General features: G+C 41.2%; 1 protein-coding gene across 1 annotated transcript; it reads right to left on the reverse strand.

Moving 5' to 3' along the window:
* Window positions 1–297: 297 nt before the first annotated feature.
* LOC134450760 (cytochrome P450 2J2-like) lies at window positions 298–18,833 on the reverse strand. Its single transcript, XM_063200733.1, has 9 exons — window positions 18,553–18,833; window positions 17,314–17,476; window positions 16,207–16,359; window positions 14,305–14,465; window positions 13,522–13,698; window positions 5,560–5,701; window positions 4,835–5,022; window positions 3,514–3,655; window positions 298–1,615 (listed from the first exon to the last, which is right to left on the reverse strand). The coding sequence occupies exons 1-9, from the start codon at window positions 18,784–18,786 to the stop codon at window positions 1,437–1,439; spliced, it is 1,539 nt and encodes a 512-aa protein (XP_063056803.1). The 5' UTR covers window positions 18,787–18,833; the 3' UTR covers window positions 298–1,436.
* Between the last annotated feature and the right edge of the window lie 638 nt (window positions 18,834–19,471).

Below are 19,471 nucleotides of genomic sequence, written 5' to 3' on the forward strand. Positions count from 1 at the left end.
ACTAGAGAATGCAAACACATAGACAACCATGATATGCACATTCATGAATAATGCTTGGAAATACTGCAAATATGTGAAAATCAAAAAAGGGTGGACTGTTCCTTTAAAGGTGCACTTTGTAGGAGGGTGGTCATTGATAGTAGGTATTGCAACTATGCTGCTAATTGAAACTGTGATGTTTTTGTTTGATTGATTGATTGATTGATTGCTTGATTGATTGATTGATTGATTGATTGATTGATTGATTTTGATTGATTTGATTTATTTCAGATGTAACACAAAAACAATAACTGAAACTGTAACTGAAAAGGAGTGGGATGAAGCCATTGCTTATTTACTCCCACCCCCACAAAATCAAACATGAACATTTACTAAAAAAAATGAACTAATATTTACTAGTGTGACCAAATACACTAAATTGCAGTAAATTTTGCAGCTAAAAATGTGTGAATCTAGAAATTCAAAATGGCGGACATGGAAAAGATCCACCTTTTCATGTATGAAAAGTTCAATTTTCCCCAGTCATAATAAATACTTGGACTTTGATGGTGGTGGTATTTGTGAAAAAGATAACATTTTTCACATATTGGGAAGCATGAATCCCAGAAAGAAACTGCTAAAAAATATCACATAGTGCACCTTAAAGTTTCAAGTTATTTAGGCCTACATTCATAACACAACTGATACAAGAATTATCCCTGACCACAATACTGTATATTATTTCAGACTAATACTGTGAAGGAGGTAGATTTTCAATAGTTACATGCAAACCAGACTCTAAAAAAGTTGGGACACTTGGTACATTGTGAATAAGATTTAAAAAAAATCGATCAACAATGGCAGTAATCAACCAACTTTCAAACATTTCAAATTCTGCGTGTAATGTCAGTCACAGAAGAATAGGATAATAAAGTAGCCTATTACAGTATATACTTGACTCGACCTAAATACAACTTGGGTTGGTGAAATGAGAGGAGCCAACACATTAGATCTTGACATCTTGTGACTGTCAATGAAATGGTGAATTCATAGGCTATATTTTTTAGACAGCAGCTCCGCGACCCACTCCGCGACCATTTTCCGACCCATTTTTGGGTCCCGACCCACCAGTTAACCCCTTAAGACACGGCATTATAAATTAGCTGTTACCAGAATGGCAATGACCAAGTCGTAATGTATTACTAAAGACCCGATGCACTGTCATAGTAGTGTAGTACTATAGTAGTTAACTTCCAATGTCTATTACACCGTGCCACAGGAGGTACGGCGCGCATTAAGAGGCTACGAAACACTGGTGTACTGTATCCTTGTTGGGGGTGTGTTCAGCGTAGATGTGTGTAGATCTTGAAGGGATGTGGTGTGTGTGTTGGGGTGTGTGTTCAACGTAGATGTGTGTAGATCTTGAAGAGATGTGGTGTGTGTGTTGGGGTGTGTGTTCAGCGTAGGTGTGCGTAGATCTTGAAGGGGTGTGGGGTGTGTGTGATGCCCACACACCCCTCCTCCAGGCTGAGCTCCGCCCCCTCCTCGGTGGAGAAGCTGAACTTCTGCAGCAACGCCACAAAGAACAGGAAGAGTTCCATACGAGCCAGCTGCTCCCCCAGGCACACACGCTTACCTGAGACACAACAAGACGCATAATAAATAAATAAAAAATAAATAATAATAATAATAATTATAAATATGAAGGAGAGGAACAGCTCCATCCGAGCCAGCTGTTCCCCCAAGCACACACGCTTACCTCCAACAAAACGAGAAGCATAATACAAATGAAATAAAAAAGTTCATAAATAATAATAAATATGAAGAACAGGAAGAGTATTGAAGTGAAGGAGACACGCTCACACTATCGCTTTCAGGCAGAGCCCTTCTTCAGTGTGTAATGGCAATTGAATCACCATTACACGCTGAAGAAGGGCTCTGCCCGAAACATTTGTAGGCGAATAAACTGAACAATCTGAAGAGTGCTGTCCTTTGCTTCCTTCCATGCATGCCAGCTGCTCACCCAGACACACGCGCTTCCCTGGGACACAACCAGCACAAACATCTTCTCGTACAGTAAGATGCCCCAAACCCCGCCTACCCAATACGAAAGAGTGTGTTCAAGTTGTGCGCTGTTCCTGCCTTCTTCTTCTCTGTCTGTGGCGTTTTGGTGACGGCTTGCATAATATGTGCGCTACCGCCATCTAAAAGCACAAAGGACACTCTATTTACACCGCATTCCACATTATTACGCAAATGACATTTCCCCAAATAATCAATATGTATGACAGTCGTCATAATTTTTAAGTCATCAGCCATTAGAGTACAATTAAAAAGTTTTTAAATGAACCTTCCAATGATAACAGATTTTTTTAAAATAATAAAAAACCTAAAATTCCCAAAATGCTTTGTTCCACATTATTACGCAAAACGTTTTGTAGTGTTATAATCCAAATTTCTTTCTTTTTTTCCCCATTTACATCAATACTGTTGGCATTTGGTACCTTCTAAATTACATTTCAATGTTCAAAACTTGGTTATAAGCTGTAACTGGAATGCTGCATTTAACATTGAAGTCAATGGCAGGACATTGTATGGGAGTTATGGAAGCCCATATATCCTTGATGCTTTGCTATCAGCTGTTTTTGTTTGTTTGGTCTGGTGACCCACACTTCACTCTTCAATATACCCATAGATTTCCATACCATGTTTAGGTGATTTGGTGGTTATGGGCATTCTAACTCACCAGACATAACATCCCATTCATTTTCAATGGGGTTTTATGTCTGGTGAGTAAGAATGTCGATACCACCAAAGCACCTAAATGTGGCATGGAAATCTACGGGTATATTGAAGAGTGAAGTGTGGGTCATCAGACCAAACAAACAAAAACAGCTGAGAGCAAAGCACCAAGGATATCTGGGCTTCCATAACTCCCATACAATGCCCTGCCATTGACTTCAATGTTAAATGTAGCATTCCAGTTACAGCTCATAACCAAGTTTTGAACATTGAAATGTAATTTAGAAGGTACCAAATGCCAACAGTATTGATGTAAATGGGACAAAAAGAAAGACATTTGGATTACAACACTACGAAACTGTTTTGCGTAATAAGTTGGAACAGAGCATTTTGGAAATTTTAAGTTTTTCATTATTTTAAAAAATACCGTTATCATTGGAAGGTTCATTCAAAAATGTTTAATTGTACTCTAATGACTAATGACTTGAAAATTATGACGACTGTCATACATATTGATTATTTGGGGAAATGTCATTTGCGTAATAATGTGGAATGCGGTGTATTCTCAACCTAAAGTCTCCAAAGGTCTCCTTACCGAAGTGGTCCTAAAGGGGCATTCAGCTGACGTTACATGGATCCAGGAAAATCTTTCTCTACTAGAAGATGTTTAATGAGCAGAGGTGTCAAAGTAAAAGTAAAAGTTACTTCATGGTGTAAGTAAACACTTGCACATGATATTACATAGCTGTTACACTATTCATTCAAGAGCGTCGTTTTTTTTTTCAGTCTCACCTGCAGAGAAAGGCATGAATGCGTCTCGCCTCCTGAACTTGCCCTCTGCGTCCAGGAAATGTCCTGGGTTGAACTCGTGTGGCGTCTCCCACTCCGTCTCGTCGAATAGCACGGAGGTCAGCATGGGCATCACAGCTGTACCCTAGAAAACAAAATGAAACAGTGAAAAGTAATGACTAAACATTAAATGTACATCTCTATTGAAATTAGTGTCTATTGGTAACATCTGCGCATGGGGATGTGGTTATAAAATATTATTAATGTGCTACTCATGCCTCTTTTCCACTGCCATTTTTCTGGTAGGCCTACAGCTCGACATAGCGCGTCACGGACGCCACTTTTTGCTTTTCGAATAGGCATGGCACAGATCAATCGTACAGCAAAATGTGGCGGCCGAGTTGCGCTGTGTCGAGCTGTAGGCCTACCAGAAAACCGGCAGTGGAAAACAAGCATTACTTTAAGTAGCCTACAGCTCGGTTCTGCTTGTGGAATGCTGTACATTCTGTACATACAGATCTAACACTGTGCAGTCTGGTTCTCGATTCTGATAGCCGTGATCAATTGAGCGTAAACCTACACCTTCCAACTGAAGATTCTATGCTCGTCTAAGTTAGACCAAGCGCATCTACGTCGGTAATGAGAATATGTTGCAGTTGGGGTAGGGAGTCTGCAAGAAGAGCACATCTTTGCACCATCTGTGGTTGAGGTATCAGTGTGATTGCAAAGACATTTCATTCCTGAGATGTTTATCGCCCCTTGCTGAGTTTTTGTAGCGAAGTGTGTGTCTGGTAGCGCGACGGCGCACGCACTCCAAGTAACGATGCCAGGGTAACCACAGTCACTTCCTCAATTTGTCGTGGATCAAATTAATTGTTATTAAAGCGTTTTAAAAGAAATTTGGTCAGCGATTAAGTGTAACAGTGTTAGATAAGCAATAAGCCACTTGAGTCTGTGGGTTATGCTCTATTGATAACGGGCAAGGGGACGTTTACGGCACTCCGCGTCATGCCCCACTCTCCTTGGTCGTTATCAATCGAGCATAGCCCACAGCCTCTCGTGGCTTATTGCTTAACTATACTACATTGAAAAGACTTCACTACAGTAGTACTACACAACTATGACATTATACAGAGCCTTTAGTAATACATCATGACTTGGTCATTGCCATTCTAGTGACATGAAATTTAGAACTGGGGCCATGTCTGTTTTTTAGGTTTTTTAAGTTTATGAGACTGGGTGATGGAATAAAAGTACTAAAAAGGGATATTTTACAGCACCCCAGTCTTGGAAGGCCAACCTAACCCCCAGGAGATGCCCCTACCTTGGGGATGAAGTAGCCGCCTAGTGTGGTGTCTCTCTCTGCCATATGTAGGCCGTTCAGGGGTACGATGTTTCCCATCCTCTGCACCTCATGGATGACGGCGTCCGTGTAGGGCATGCTGGCTCTATCAGCCATGCTGGGCTGACGGGATTGTCCCACCACACTGTCTATTTCAGCCTGCACCTTCTCTGCAATCAAACACACACCAACACATACTCATTTGAAAATTGAAGTAACAGAGACATTATTAAACAGTATCTTTTCAATTTTTACAAATTCAAACACTGGAATCATTCGAAGAGAATCCACACACAATTCTCTTATCAAATTACACACTGCCTCCATTATTTTTTAAATACTATAAGATAATAATAATTATGATAACAATAATAATAATGAGTAGAAATGCACATAAAGGGCGTGCGCAGTGCACCTCCACTCTCTGGTGGACAGAAACACTCTCGCCATTCTCTGTCAGCACAGCCCATGGATAAAACATAATTTAATTGAGAAACACTTACTACTGAATCAATCTGTTGTAATTATACTGTTGGCTGATACAAAAGCCTCCTATATCTTCCAAACAATATCGTCAGTGCGCAGTCAACAGCACCTCGAATTCAATGAGTTGCTATCAGATCCGTGGTCATATGGCCCTCTAATTGTGACGAAGAAAAAAATGAAAATTTATATTCTTCTTCCTGCCTGGATGTCTCGGTGCTCACCCTGTACGTGGGGGTACTTCATGAGGGCGATCAGAGCCCACTGCAGGGTGGTGGACGAGGTCTCAGTCCCGGCAGCAAACAGGTCCAGACAGTTCAGAACCAGGCCGACCTCATCAAAGCCGTCAGCAGAGTCCCCTGATCCCTACAGAGCAGAACAGTATTAAACAGAGAGGAATGAATGTCCAAAGTTAGTTGAAAAGAAAAAACACAGGAAATATACAGAACAAGGAGATTCACTAAGCGTGGAGCGTTCCTGTGATGGTTTTGTAAGCAAGGGTCAAGGCCTTGTGCTTGATCCGGGTGGCGATCGGTAGCCAATGCAATTTCAGAAATAAAGGAGTAACATGGGTCCTTTTGGGTTGATTGAATATCGACCGTGCCACCGCATTCTGGACCATCTGCAGTGGTTTTAGCGCACAAGAAGGTATACCCATCAGGAGTGAGTTGCAGTTAGGGCTGGGCGATATGACGAGAGAAACATGTCTATCGTGAAATTTCTCCTCTATCGTTTATATCGTGATAAACTATTTATTTTCATTATTACAGCTAATATACATTTTAATAGCCTATAATTCAAAATCTCAATATAACATTTCGTATTTTTTGCTATTCAAACTCTAAGTTTATAAAACTGTGAAAAAAAGAATAAAAAGATAATTTTTAGAGAGCGTGGTTTTGCGAGGCGCTTTACATCACCACCTCTGCCTCTATTGATACGCTTGCGTGTGTGGAGTAACCATGGCTACAATCAAACAATGGCTACACTGCTTGCACTGCCATGACAAATGTTGGACCATACGAGACGACCTGAAAGGGAATTAAAGAATCTTTGACCATAACGCTACCGGAAAAAAAAACTTCCTGGCGAATTTGAAGACAGATAGCATAGTAAATTCCAGGCCCTCGCGAAATCTCAAATTGTGATTGGGTCTAATAAAACAGCCCAGTTGTTAACAATCAATCAATGTCGGATTATTTTGTTACAGTATTAGAGAGTGCCGCTTTGTCCGTGTGGATTTCAGTCTCATTCGCTGACAGTGGGAGTAAAAAAAATGTAGGCTACTACAACTAGTTTCTTCTGTTGGTTGCAAGGACACAATGTGCAACCTTTCCTGGCGGTCATCGCGAAAAAACAGTTTAGTCCTGTCTGTGGATAAATCTCTGCACGCGTCTCCGTTTTTTTAGTGGTGAAGCGCAGACATTGAATCAGGCGATTGTGGTGACTTGTTAAATACACCACGAACATACTGATGCCGAGTTTGTACTTTTATATGAAGAGTAAGTAATGAAACATATACGGTGTCAGAGAGAATTGTAACATAGCTTGCCAACGGAACATGTAATCTTCCTCTGAGGTACTAAACAGGCTGCATTGGATACGATGCACCTTCATGCATTCTATGGTCATCGGGCGCCACCTATTGGTAATAACTAATATTGCCCACATTTCCATCATTACAACAGGCGATGACAGATTTTTTTTCGACCCTGTCTGTCGAACTGGCGGACTATGGAAAAAAAAAAAAGTATATCGTGATACATATCGTTATCGTGATAAAAAATAATCTATCTCGTGATATATATTTTTTTCCATATCGCCCAGCCCTAGTTGCAGTAGTCAACGCAGGACAGGACAGTGGCCGGGACCAGTCGTTGTGTAGAATATTGGGTCAGCACAGGTCTGATTTTCCGCACGTTGGACATCTGGAATTGACAGGTCCGGCTGACTGACTTGATGTAGTTAGAGCATGACAGCTCGTCGTCAATCATGACACAAAGGTTTTTGCCGACTTTGTTTGGGGTCACAATGGTGGAGCCCATCTTGAGGTTGATGTTATGACTAAGTGACTCTTTAGCTGGGATCACCAGGAGCTCCGTCTTGGACAGGTTCAGCTGTAGGTTCAGGTAGGTACAGGTTCAGCTGTACCTATGTGTTTGAATGAAACATCCCAGGGAGGAGGTGTATATTGCAAACAGAAGGGGCCCCAGCACTGATCCTTGAGGTACGCCTGTGGAGAGGGTTTGAGTCGTGGACACTTGATGTGCAGTATGGGCAAGAGCAGGTTTGACTGGTCGAGCCAAGCCAGGCTGCCCCTTTCACTTCTTTTGTCAGGCAACCTCACCCTAAACATGTCTATACATGTACATGTACAAACATGTACATGTCTATATCAGTATGTTAGTGTTTGAAAACTGCACATGTGTGAGTGTGTATTGTCTATGCTGTGAATGAATGTGTCAGAGAAAGAATTGTAAATTCAAGTATTAGTAGATTAGTTGTGTGTGTGTGTGTGTGTGTGTGTGTGTGTGTGTGTGTGTGTGTGTGTGTGTGTGTGTGTGTGTGTGTGTGTGTGTGTGTGTGTGTGTGTGTGTGTGTGTGTGTGTGTGTGTGTGTGTGTGTGTGTGTGTGTGTGTGTGTGAGAGAGAGAGAGAGAGAGATTATAGCCAATGTCTTATTTAAATGTTTTTAGTTAAACTGCACACATTGTAGACTGGTCAAACGCAATGTCAAATTTCTGTGCTAACCATGTTACATAGATTGTTACATAGATTGGCGCTGGGCTTTAGTGTTCCACAGGTTGGTGGACACATCCATGTCAAAGGTAGAGTGTTGTGGAATCCTACTGACTTTTGTGCCTGCCATGTACTTACCTGCCCACAAGATGCTGCCATTCTGCCACTGTGTGCCTCTGAATTCCTATGAACTTTTGTACTCGCCATGTACCTACCTGTCCTCAAGATGTCGCCATTATGCCTGTGTGTATTTTGTTAATTTGCTCCCCTTTGTGATTGGATGATTGGATCATTGGTGTTGATGTACCGGCCAGAGCCATCTAATATCAGAGTTACGCCACTCCCATAGACCTCTATGGACCAATCTTTCCACAGCAATGGCGGCTCTCATGGAGCCTCACGGAGCGTTAACATGGAAATCCCCATTGACTTTAGTTCTATTAGAAGTTACTTAGTTCCAGGAGGTGGCCGTAGAACACAGAAAATGTGGTAAAGGTAATGTAATTTGTTTGTACTTAATCTTTGTTTGGTATGTGATGGTTCTGTGTTAGTTTCCAACGAACAGAAGTTTACTGTTAAGAAACATTTTAATCTACGCGAATCACATCACCAACCGACTTCCTGGTCCCCGGTTTGCGCAACTCTGTTATTAAATGGCTCTGGTACCGGCCATTTAAGATCCTGTTTTTTTCTTTGCTGAGTTTTCCTGAGAGACACGGTGTGAGTACCCTTTTTTCTGTGCTGCCAAATCTTCAACTCTTGTTTTGAATTTGGACTACTGCCTGCATTTTTGAGAACTTGAAAAGCCTGGTTTATGTGCCGAAATACTTTTTTTTGGAACTTTGATTTTTGACTAAAGATTTTTGTTGCCGTTGGATTGCTGGCTGTGAACCTTTTGTTTTTGACTCTTGGAACTTTCACTGAGCTGAATTGAACTGGAGAACCGCCCTTTTGTATTTTTGAAAGTAAAGAAAGCGTATCGAACTCATTGCTTCTCTGCATGTCTGTCCAAGGTCAACCACCCAACAAAATTCCTGACAAGTGTACTGTATTCAGTATATTCTGATGACCCTGGGTTAAAGGTACACTGTGCAGGAAATGGTCAAAAAAGGTACTGCAACTATGCTGCTCATTGAAACTGGGCTGCCTATTGCCAAATTTGATATTTACATGAAAGTTTACTAAGTAATAAACAAACATTTTCTAGTATGGTCCAAGTAGAGTCATTTTTGCACCTAAAAATGGCTATTTTTGGAAATTCAAAATGGCGGATCACGGATAAGGTCCCCCTTTTCAATTTTTCCAGTCATAATGAATACTTAGAATTTGATGGTGGCGGTAAGTATTCATGAAAAAAGGTAACATTAGTGAATGGGCAGCATGAATTCTGGAAATAAAAAACAAAAAATCTCACACAGTGTCCCTTTAAAGGTGCACTGTGTAATATATTTTAGTAAATCATTTCCAGAATTCATGCTGCCGTTCACACATGTTACCCTTTTCATAAAAACTTACCACCACCATCAAATTCTAAATGTTCATGACTGGGAAAATTGCACTTTCCATACATAAAAACGGGGATCTTCTCCATTGTACGCCATTTTGAATTTAATAAATATTAGTTCCTTATTAGTAAATATTCATGAAAAGATCACATTTGGCAGTAGACAGCAGTTTCAATGAGCAGCATAGTTGCAATACCTACTCTGGCCACAATCCTACACAGTGCACCTTTAACCCCTTAAGACGCGGCTTTATACATTTGTTGTTACCAGTATGGTAATGACCAAGTTGTGGTGCATTACTAAAGGGCCTGTGTTGTGTCACAGTATTGTAGTGCTATCGTAGTTACATTTCAATGGCCTAATAGGCTACACCTGGCAGACGTAGACATCGTGGACTGGTGCGCTCCGATATCACAGATGATTTGTAATAACAATGGATTGAATGCACCAAGGCTTTTAGTACTGTGCAGTAACCTATACTTAAAATATTCTCTTGACAATGTAAATATCTCCATCCTCAAAATGTGTTAGCCTATCTGCCTGGCTGCTGTTCTGTTCCATGCCGCCTGTCATACCGAGGTGATTTGATGACACGTCAAATCAAATCACCCAGCAACGTTTTACTGGAATTTGTAGTCGTTATTTTTTCTTCCGGTGATTTGGTGACGCTTCAAATCACCATTTCTAAAACATGAATAACTTTTACCTGTATATTTAATATGTAAGGGTTAACGTTCGGCGAGAAGGTCGCTACCGTGGAATAGCAGCACGACAGAGAGAATCTTTAGACCCCGACGCGGAGCGGAGGGGTCTTGTTCTCTCTGAAGTGCTGCTATTCCACAAAGCGACCGACTCGCCGAAAGTTAACCCGTTTATTATATGGATATACTTAAATGATTCACACATGGCGGGGACATTTCACTAGGCCTATTTAATGTTAAGATTGTTGCTGCGCAAAACAAAATAGAGCGGTTGTGGAACACCGCTAGGCAACAGCTAGGTAGCCTGGACAACAGGTGTTGTCCATCACAGCAGCTGATGTCTTGTTGAAAAGTCGCTTTAGCAGTGAAAAGTCTTGTTGCCATTGACAGCGGTCTGTTATAGACCAACCCGTCCGTTATCGAAAAATAACAGACGTGCGAACGTTGGGGAGCCCCGTTGAAATGAATGGAGCATTCGACCGATGACGTCACAACCATATAATATAAAGGTATAATATCCAGTGGCAGCATAACCCCCTGTCATAATGTGGTCAAATACAGAGATAGGGCACAATATTGTTTAAAAGGTGAATTCCGCTAGGTTTCCATTTAGGTTAAGAAATGGCATACTTAACTTATTTTGTTTGATCATTTACAGCTGTCCCTAATTACTATACTATCTGTCACGTGACAGGACACACCTCCTTTGATGTGCCCCTGGTGCGAGGTGGCACTTTAATTAGGCCACTCTAAAGTGTGTTCCACAGGTAGGATGGTAAGGAGGAACAGTTTTAGACCACAAAATACTTTAGACAAATCACTGTATATCTTTCTTACTTTGAACAGTGTTTTGATTAGACAAGTCAACCGGACCGTTTGAATAAAGCATCAACATCAGTTTCAATTCAATTCTCTGTGCATGCTTGAAACCTTGGATTGTGCGTCGGAACAATTTGCCACCTTCCTCACTTGGCGTTTGGGAGACAGTTTGACAGTAGTCTTTGAGGTTGTTAAATTCTTCATATCTGTGGTACGTGGGTAGATGACGTGACGTAAACATTTTGCTGTCGCAGGCTCTTAAAATTAAGTAAATTCATGCTTTCGAAATTGTCAATGTTTTAAATGATCAAACTAGTGTCCATGTTGTGAAAAAGTAATGTGTAATAAAACCAGAGTTTAAATAAGTATACTTAATTTTGAGTCAAATGCCACATTTGTCCTATGGTGTGACTGTCACAAGCCTGGTTCTCCATGTTATAACATTTTTAAATAAATAATCAAAGCTCAGTCATTTCTCTAAACAATCCTGGCATGTTTTTCAAGGTGTCTATTTTGGCAAGTGGCAATGTTTAATTTTTTTCCTGTTTTTCTGAGACCATATGGACTTATGAAACTTTGTCACAGAAAACAATATCCTGTGGTGTGACATCACATTTTTGGGTAGTTCTGTGGATAACTATCTATTGTTGAAGCTCCAGCTGTTCTTAAATTGTGACTTCAGACCCTTAAGAAGCCAATAGCAAGGGTGGATTTTAGTTTCGAGTTTAGTTTACAGTTCTTCAATCAATCAATTACGTTTTGCTACCACAAGATGTATTAGTTTTGTAGTCCTTTGGTGTGACAGCCATAAAATACATTTTGACAATACTGTTTTTTTTCTTTTTCTTTTCTTATGTTTATGTATGCAAATGCATCTTACTAAAGGTGAAATTGTATTTCATTTGGCAACGACATGGCTTTAAATTAACTCAAAAGCTCAAAAGTCCTATGGTGTGATGGTAAAAGTCCTATGGTGTGACACTTTGGAGTATCACACCAAAGGACAAACAGGTCACACCAAAGGACTAGATATCTGTGAAATAGCTTTTAAAACAACTGGTAGTACATTTTTTGTTTGTTTTGTTGTTTGACTAGATAGCCTACATATTGTGTATTCAAATTACTTATTCCTTTATTGGCCATTAGAATTTGTACTTTGATGCATTGTTGATGAATATTTGCTGTTGATTTTAGATACTGTCAATAGCCTACTGCTAGCTTGTCTTGGAAAAATAAAAATCTACTCGCGGACCACCTGAGCTCTGTCGCGGACCACCAGTGTTCCCCGGACCACACTTTGAGAATCACTGCCATAGAATATAACGGTAACAGTGAAGGAAAGATGAGTGAGAGAGTATAGAGAAGTATAGATGAATAAAGTATGCTGCGGAGAGCTCAATATATAGCATAAATGTGCTTCCCAGCTTGAGATACCAGACAGGCACTGGCCACTACACACTACAGGTTCAATGGTGTGACAGTCATAGCATACCTACAAAGAGGGTGAGGTGTGATGGTCATGCCAAGGTCACACTTCAGTATGAGTCTTATGAGCTCTGCAGGTTACATTTAATGACCTCATTGTTGTCATTAAGTGTTAAGATAGGCTGATAATCTATTAATCAAAGACTTATAAGTGCTCCATATTGACTACAACATTACATTATGATCAAAAGACAAAATAATCATGTTGATACATTTGTTTCTGGCTCAGTTTTGCATTTCTGTCCTTTAGCGTGACATGAATGTCCTACGGTGTGACATTTTTTAAACGCTCAAATATTTGTTTGAGCTTAACAATATTTTTGATAAACACTGAATATTGCATTAGGGAAGAACAAATTATCATCCCTGAAATGTTAGTATAAATTCGGACAATTTTTAAAAATTAAAAAGAATGATATCCCTGTATTTCCTCGAAGGTTTCTAATAAGCTCACCTCTAATGGGAAAAAAAAATACTTAAATGGTAATTTCTCATTTAATTAACACTTTAAAAAATTGCAATAAATATGAAGAGTGTAACAATGTTCATAAAACTCCATCAAGCCATTTCTACATTACTTAATATATATATTTCTTAACGTCACACCAAAGGACATATTTTCAGTCAATCAATCAATTCAATCAATTAATAGACCTACATTGTGACCACTTGGATTTTTTGAAAGATCAATTGCTGCACTACGTAGACATATACTTTTTTCCGTTATAAACAATGTTTTGTGAAAAAAAATGTTTTTTTGCAGCCTATCTGTCATCTACCCACATATCTACTGGATGTAGTCTCTGAGGTTGCTACCTTGTTCATAGATATCTTTCCTTTCTGAGGTTGCTAACTTTTTCATAGATATCTTAACTCTCTGAGGTTGTTACCTTCTTCATACCTGTGAGGTAGGTATCTTTACTCTCTGAGTTTGCTACCTTGTTCATCTCTGTCAGGTAGGTGTCCATGTAGTCTCGCGGGTCTGAGGGGTCGTGGTTCTGCTTGTGTCGGTCCAAGTCCTCCTTGATGAAGTCACAGATGTGCCCATAGTTGCTGAAGATGTCGTTATGACGACCAGGCAGGTGCTTCATGATGGAGGGGAAGGCATCATACATCTGGAAGACAGGTAGATAGCAGAGAGACAAGTAAACAGGTGCAGAGCAGAAAGATAGGTAGAGAGGTGCACAGCAGAGAGACAGACATTTCACCATTAACCCTTTCTTCATTATGGGCAAATAAGCACGTCTGTGATGCTTTAGTAATGTCTAATAAAATAAAGTAATCAAGGTACAATCCAAGTACATAATAGTATGTGTTGTTACATACTTTGTTACATTGTACCTCCTTAATGTACCAGGGAGAGTGAAATTAAGTGTATTAACCCATTGATGCTGGATGTTGCGCTGCGCAATTATTGACCATTGGCGCATGGAGCTGCATGACGTAACATTCAGGCTCATGAGATTTTAGATATTTTTTATTAAAAATGTTGGTATGTTAGAGCTGAATCAACACATTCTAATGGAATATGAGGGTCTTAGGGTTTAAATTCAACTTATTCCATGTTTTTTATGTGCTTTAGAGGCTGAGACATTTAGGTTTTTATAGGCTGAGGGCAACTTTTCCCAAAAAGGGCTTACGCATTCAGCAGACGGGGTTTTTTTTGCAGGTGCTTTAGGCATCAATGGGTTAAACAGGAAAAGGATGTAGACAGTAAATACCTCTCCCCACACTGTTCCCTCAAGGTGAATGGCTTCAGTCAACAGCACCAGCATCTTCTGGAATGTGTCATCAGCGTAGTCGTATCGCCGCCCAAACACCAGCTGACAGATGATGTTCGACACAGCACTCGTCAAAAGCGCTCTGGGGTCAAATGCCTGACCTGTGGGACATGAGAGAGTACAGTAGGTAGACCATGAACTGAGAATATCACATCACGTACATGAGCATGACAAATATACATACTGTATAGCAGAACGAGGCCTGCGTAAATATCATTCATGGTGCCTTGTCATAAGATGGAATTCTGCTTAAAAATGAAAAAGAATCTCAAGTCTCAAATCTCAAGATTGATTGGAGGTTAATGTCCGTCCTCCACATTCAGCTACAAGTATATGGCCACTGCACTGTAAACAAACCCAGGAGCTGCTTTGGTGTCGCTTTCAGGTCCACACAAAGATCAGCAGTGCAGGTGCCGGACCAAACTAAAGAAAACTGAAAAGAAATAATAACTGTTCGCTACACTGATCAATTCTCCCGATGGGCATAGACCCGACGGGACGGACCATTGCTCAGTGTGGCAGAGCTTTAGGATGTTGGTTACACTTAACTTAACGCTGGCGTCATATGTAAGCTATAACATGACAGTGTCATAAGAGTGTCAAAACAGTGTCATGACACAATCATGAATGAGTCATATGTTTTATCGTTATGAAAAGTTGACATGGTCAGGGCCGTCTTTACCATAACCAAATGTTACTTGATGATAGCTTGATGATAAAATGACACGTCCATGACTGTCACGTCACTGTTATAACACTGTCGCTTTGAAACGCGTTGTTAGCTCTGCATAAAAGAGCAAAAAATTCAAACAAGTGTGCAGTAAACATTTTTCCTTTTTTACCTCCGCCAAGGAGGTAATGTTTTCGGTCACATTGGTTTGTCTGTCCGTCTGTCTGTCTGTCTGTTTGTTTGTTTGTTTGTTTGTCTGTCTGTCAGCAGCGTAACTCAAAAACTAATCAACGGAATTCGACGAAACTTTGTGGGTATGTTAATAATGACCCAAGGAACAAGTGATTAAATTCTGGTGGTGATCCGGATCACGACCCGGAACCAGGACCTTTTTAAAGATTCTGTCAGCAGGATAACTCAAAAACTAATCAACGGAATTTGACGAAACTTTGTGGAGCTGTTAGTAATGACCCAAGGAACAAGTGATTAAATTCTGGTGGTGATCCGGATCACTAACCGGAACCAGGACTTTTCAAAAGATTCTTCACCGTCTAGACGCCTCCTAGTGACCAGAAATGTAATTGCGGGAACACCACAACAACAAGGCAGAAAGACTTATGCCGTGTCCAGACCAAGAGCGAACTACGCTGCCTGGTAGCGTGGGTAGCAGAAGAAGTTTCGCCTTGAATACGCTGTATTCGCTCGAGACGCAGCATTGACATGTTTGATGCAGCTAATCACATAACGGCTCTGGCTTGACAGCCTGGGACATTCGGAGATATGAACGTTCCGATTGGTTGCCGCCGAACAGCGTCAGAGCGAATTCGCCTGCGATTAGATTTAGTTTAATCTTCAAAATTCGCTCTGGTAGCGCAAGAAGCTTCGCTCCTGGCGAATTCGCTTTGGTAGCGCAGGTCGCGTGCCCTCCATAGAGAAATAATGACTTCCGTCGCTTCGTTCGCTCCGTTCGCTCTTGGTCTGTACACGGCATTAGGGTGTAACATTAGTCAAATGTATCAAGCAGCTTCCTTGGCGGAGGTCTGCGCTCTCTGAGTGCTTCTAGTTAAGTATTGAATACTCCTGCATTGGCCAGCACTTACAAGCTGTGTGCATGGATCTTTGAACTTTTGTTACTATGATTTCATTTCAACTTCCACGTCCAGTAGGCCTACCTTTCTGAGTCTCCATCTCCCTCTGGAGGCAGTAGCACTCCTGTCCAATGGCGTCCTCCAGACTGCTCTTGCCCATGCCGAAATTCTTCAGGGTGGTCAGAATGAAACGCCGATGCTTTCTCCACTTCGACCCGTTACTGAAGAACAACCCTCCTGTGTATTAAAAGATAAGGTGGATTTCACACTGTGTGAGTGTGTGTGTGTGTGTGTGTGTGTCGAAAGAATGTAATTCGAATTACTGTTGCGAGGGAGAGGATTTGGAGGGCTTTGGGAGTCATATCTTTGTAGAGGTGTTTTAGGGGGAACATGGAAAGAGTACGGATGAAAATTGCAAGGCACTCTCCAAAATATTTATTAAAAGCTTTCTTAAATAGGCTAGAAGGTTTGTAACATTATTTTTTTTGGCAAGTGCCAGCTTGGATTCTTCATCCAAACTAAATCTTGATGAAATTAAAGTACTAGCGTCAGTTCTGGCAGGCCATGGTAGTCAAGAAGCTTGCCGTCCTCCCCTTCATCTAATTCATTCCTAATTGATCCAGGTGCATTCCCTCAGCTGATAATCTTTGGATTGGTGTCAAAAAAACACTCATTTTCAAGCCCAGTAATTATTTTTTGACTCCCCCTGCCCCATGAACCAGGAAGTAGAGGGCGTGACTTAGGTGCCCCATGCTGCTCGTTTTTTGCTACCCACCACCTCCCCTGCTCCACCTTGTCGTGTATGATGTGACATGTTCTCGTCACGTCGCTTGGCTCTGTTCATGGGGGGTTATCTCTCGCCCTGTTCTGCTGGGGTGAGAATTCCTTAAACTGCTGTTGCCCCCTGACTAAATGCGTTTCCATGCTGCTCATGGAAATAGGGGGGTTCCTCCGAACAGAGCTATACCGCCAAATGTAATTCATAATTTCAATAAAAGAAATTTCATTTATATTCTTCTCTTGTGTTTCTTGACTGAAATGGCTCTGACAGAACTGTGGTTGGGGTGGATTACGTTTTTTTCATGTTCAGTGGGGAAAAGAAGGCTGAGAGATTTAATTTTATTAAAACAAATTTAAAGGTGAAATAAAACAAAGAAATGGGCTATTATTAATTCAACTCAGACTACTCACCATCCCCTGAGTAGATTCTGTCATTCAGTGGGCTGAAAGGGCGGTCAGCGAAGTTGTCAGCCTGCCCCACCAGGGCCTCTTTCACCAGTTTGTAGCCATTGACAAACACCGTTTGTGTTCGACCGAGACGCAGTGAGAAGACACTTCCATAAACATCTGCCAACTACAGAAGACAAAACTGACAAGTTACTTTCATTCATCCGTTTTCTCCCAAAACGATCAACCCGGAATAATAATAATAATAAAATAGTAATAATAATAATAATAGGCTAATAGGCCTAACAATCATGAATGATATAAATAAATGATTTGCATTATAATAGGCCTATTTGCTATGCCCAGTGGCACAAATGTTTACAACTGGAAAAGAACGTGGCAATGGTTATGACATTCATGACAGTGCATTCACGGCTTGTGTTAGAATGACATAACCTATTTGCCAAAGCAGATTGCTGACCTTTCTCCTAAATTCCAGTGATTCTTTAACAAACCACTAATCATTAGTCAAGTCAAGTCAAGGCAAGTGTAGAAAAGACATTGTCAATAATCTCTCTTTCTCTCTCTCTCTCTCTCTCTCTCTCTCTCTCTCTCTCTCTCTCTCTCTCTTTCTCTCTCTCTCTCTCTCTCTCACACACACACACACACACACACACACACACACACACACACACACACACACACACACACACACACACACAACTAACTTACTTATACATGAATTTACAATTATTTCTCTGACACATCCATTCACAATATACACATACAACACACACACACACGTGCGGGTTTTCAAACACTAACATACTGATGGTCATGTACAATACACACGCGCACACACACACACGGTGTACAATAATACTGACATAATACACAACCACACACACATGCGCGCGCACACACACACACGGTGTACAATAAGAATACTGACATAGGGCCTAATACACAACCACACACACGCGCGCGCGCGCGCACACACACACACACGCACGCACACATAGGAACATAGGAACACAGAAGTACAATCAGTGGTCATAGTAGTAAAGTGAAAAGTGTACATCTGTATACAAGGTGCAAGGGTAAAGTGCCAGTGGCATGGAATAGGCCTACATTTTCATGGAATGTAGTGACCTTGGAATGGTCATGTGGTTTTCTTCACTAAGTAATAGAATGGCTTAATACAACACATGCCTAGTCTAATAGTGTTTTAAATAGCATAACTTTTAAAATCGGTTGTCTCACCTTGGTCAGGTAAATATGTGGTTGTTTGGAATCGATGTTGAAGAGGTTCCCGAAGAAAGGCAGTGGCATCGGTCCAGGAGGGTAATTGGAAGGTTTTCGATTCTGCAGATAGTCGACGAGTAGAAGGAATACGACGAGAAGGACCAGCGAGGTCTTCAGGTCTACATATTCCACTAGGAGACCACTAAGATGCATGTTCGACACAAAAGCAGTGACACAGACCAGAGTAAACATTCACTGACTCGTGGTCAGCGCGATGGTAGTGCCGCTTATTTCCTTTGCGCCGCGGCAGGTAACACGGAGGGGTGTGTCCAAACTTGACACATCTTCGCGTGGTGGTCAGAGGCAACAGGTGGACGTTCATCATTCGTTCACAAGTTCACAAATCACAAGAATACCAGAGACCATTTCTCAATGTTCTAATGTGCGCCCTTCGAAATGTGTCAGCCTAATTAGTCACGTGACGAATACATGGGTTCGCAGTGTTTGTAAACATGATGTTATGAGGAGGGGCAAGACACTGGCACCCAACCACGTGAGCTATTTTTTTGACCGACAGCGGTTTCCAATAATCAGAGGTTGAGTTCTGCGCAGCTAGAGTCGCGCAGCCAGGGAGAAACAAAAATTGAGGACCCATGTATAGGCTGACACACAAGGCCGCACATTGAGAAATGGTGTAGATCAAGTGAGAACGGCTTCCGGACTTTCCTTCCACATATTGCACAATATCAGAGAGGGTCAAGGTTGACAAAATGGAACCAGAATCATCCTATCATTTAGGCATATGTAGCCTAGAGCCAATGGATGCATTCTCTCCTGCTGGGCCGTAGGGTTTGACAGTGTGATTCAGGACAAGAAAATGATAAACTAGGAAACGGTGTAGTGTTGCTGTTTTGTGGTGAAAATAGGTTACTAATTG

The sequence above is a fragment of the Engraulis encrasicolus genome, chromosome 6 (assembly GCF_034702125.1).
Source record: "Engraulis encrasicolus isolate BLACKSEA-1 chromosome 6, IST_EnEncr_1.0, whole genome shotgun sequence".
NCBI lineage: Eukaryota > Metazoa > Chordata > Actinopteri > Clupeiformes > Engraulidae > Engraulis > Engraulis encrasicolus.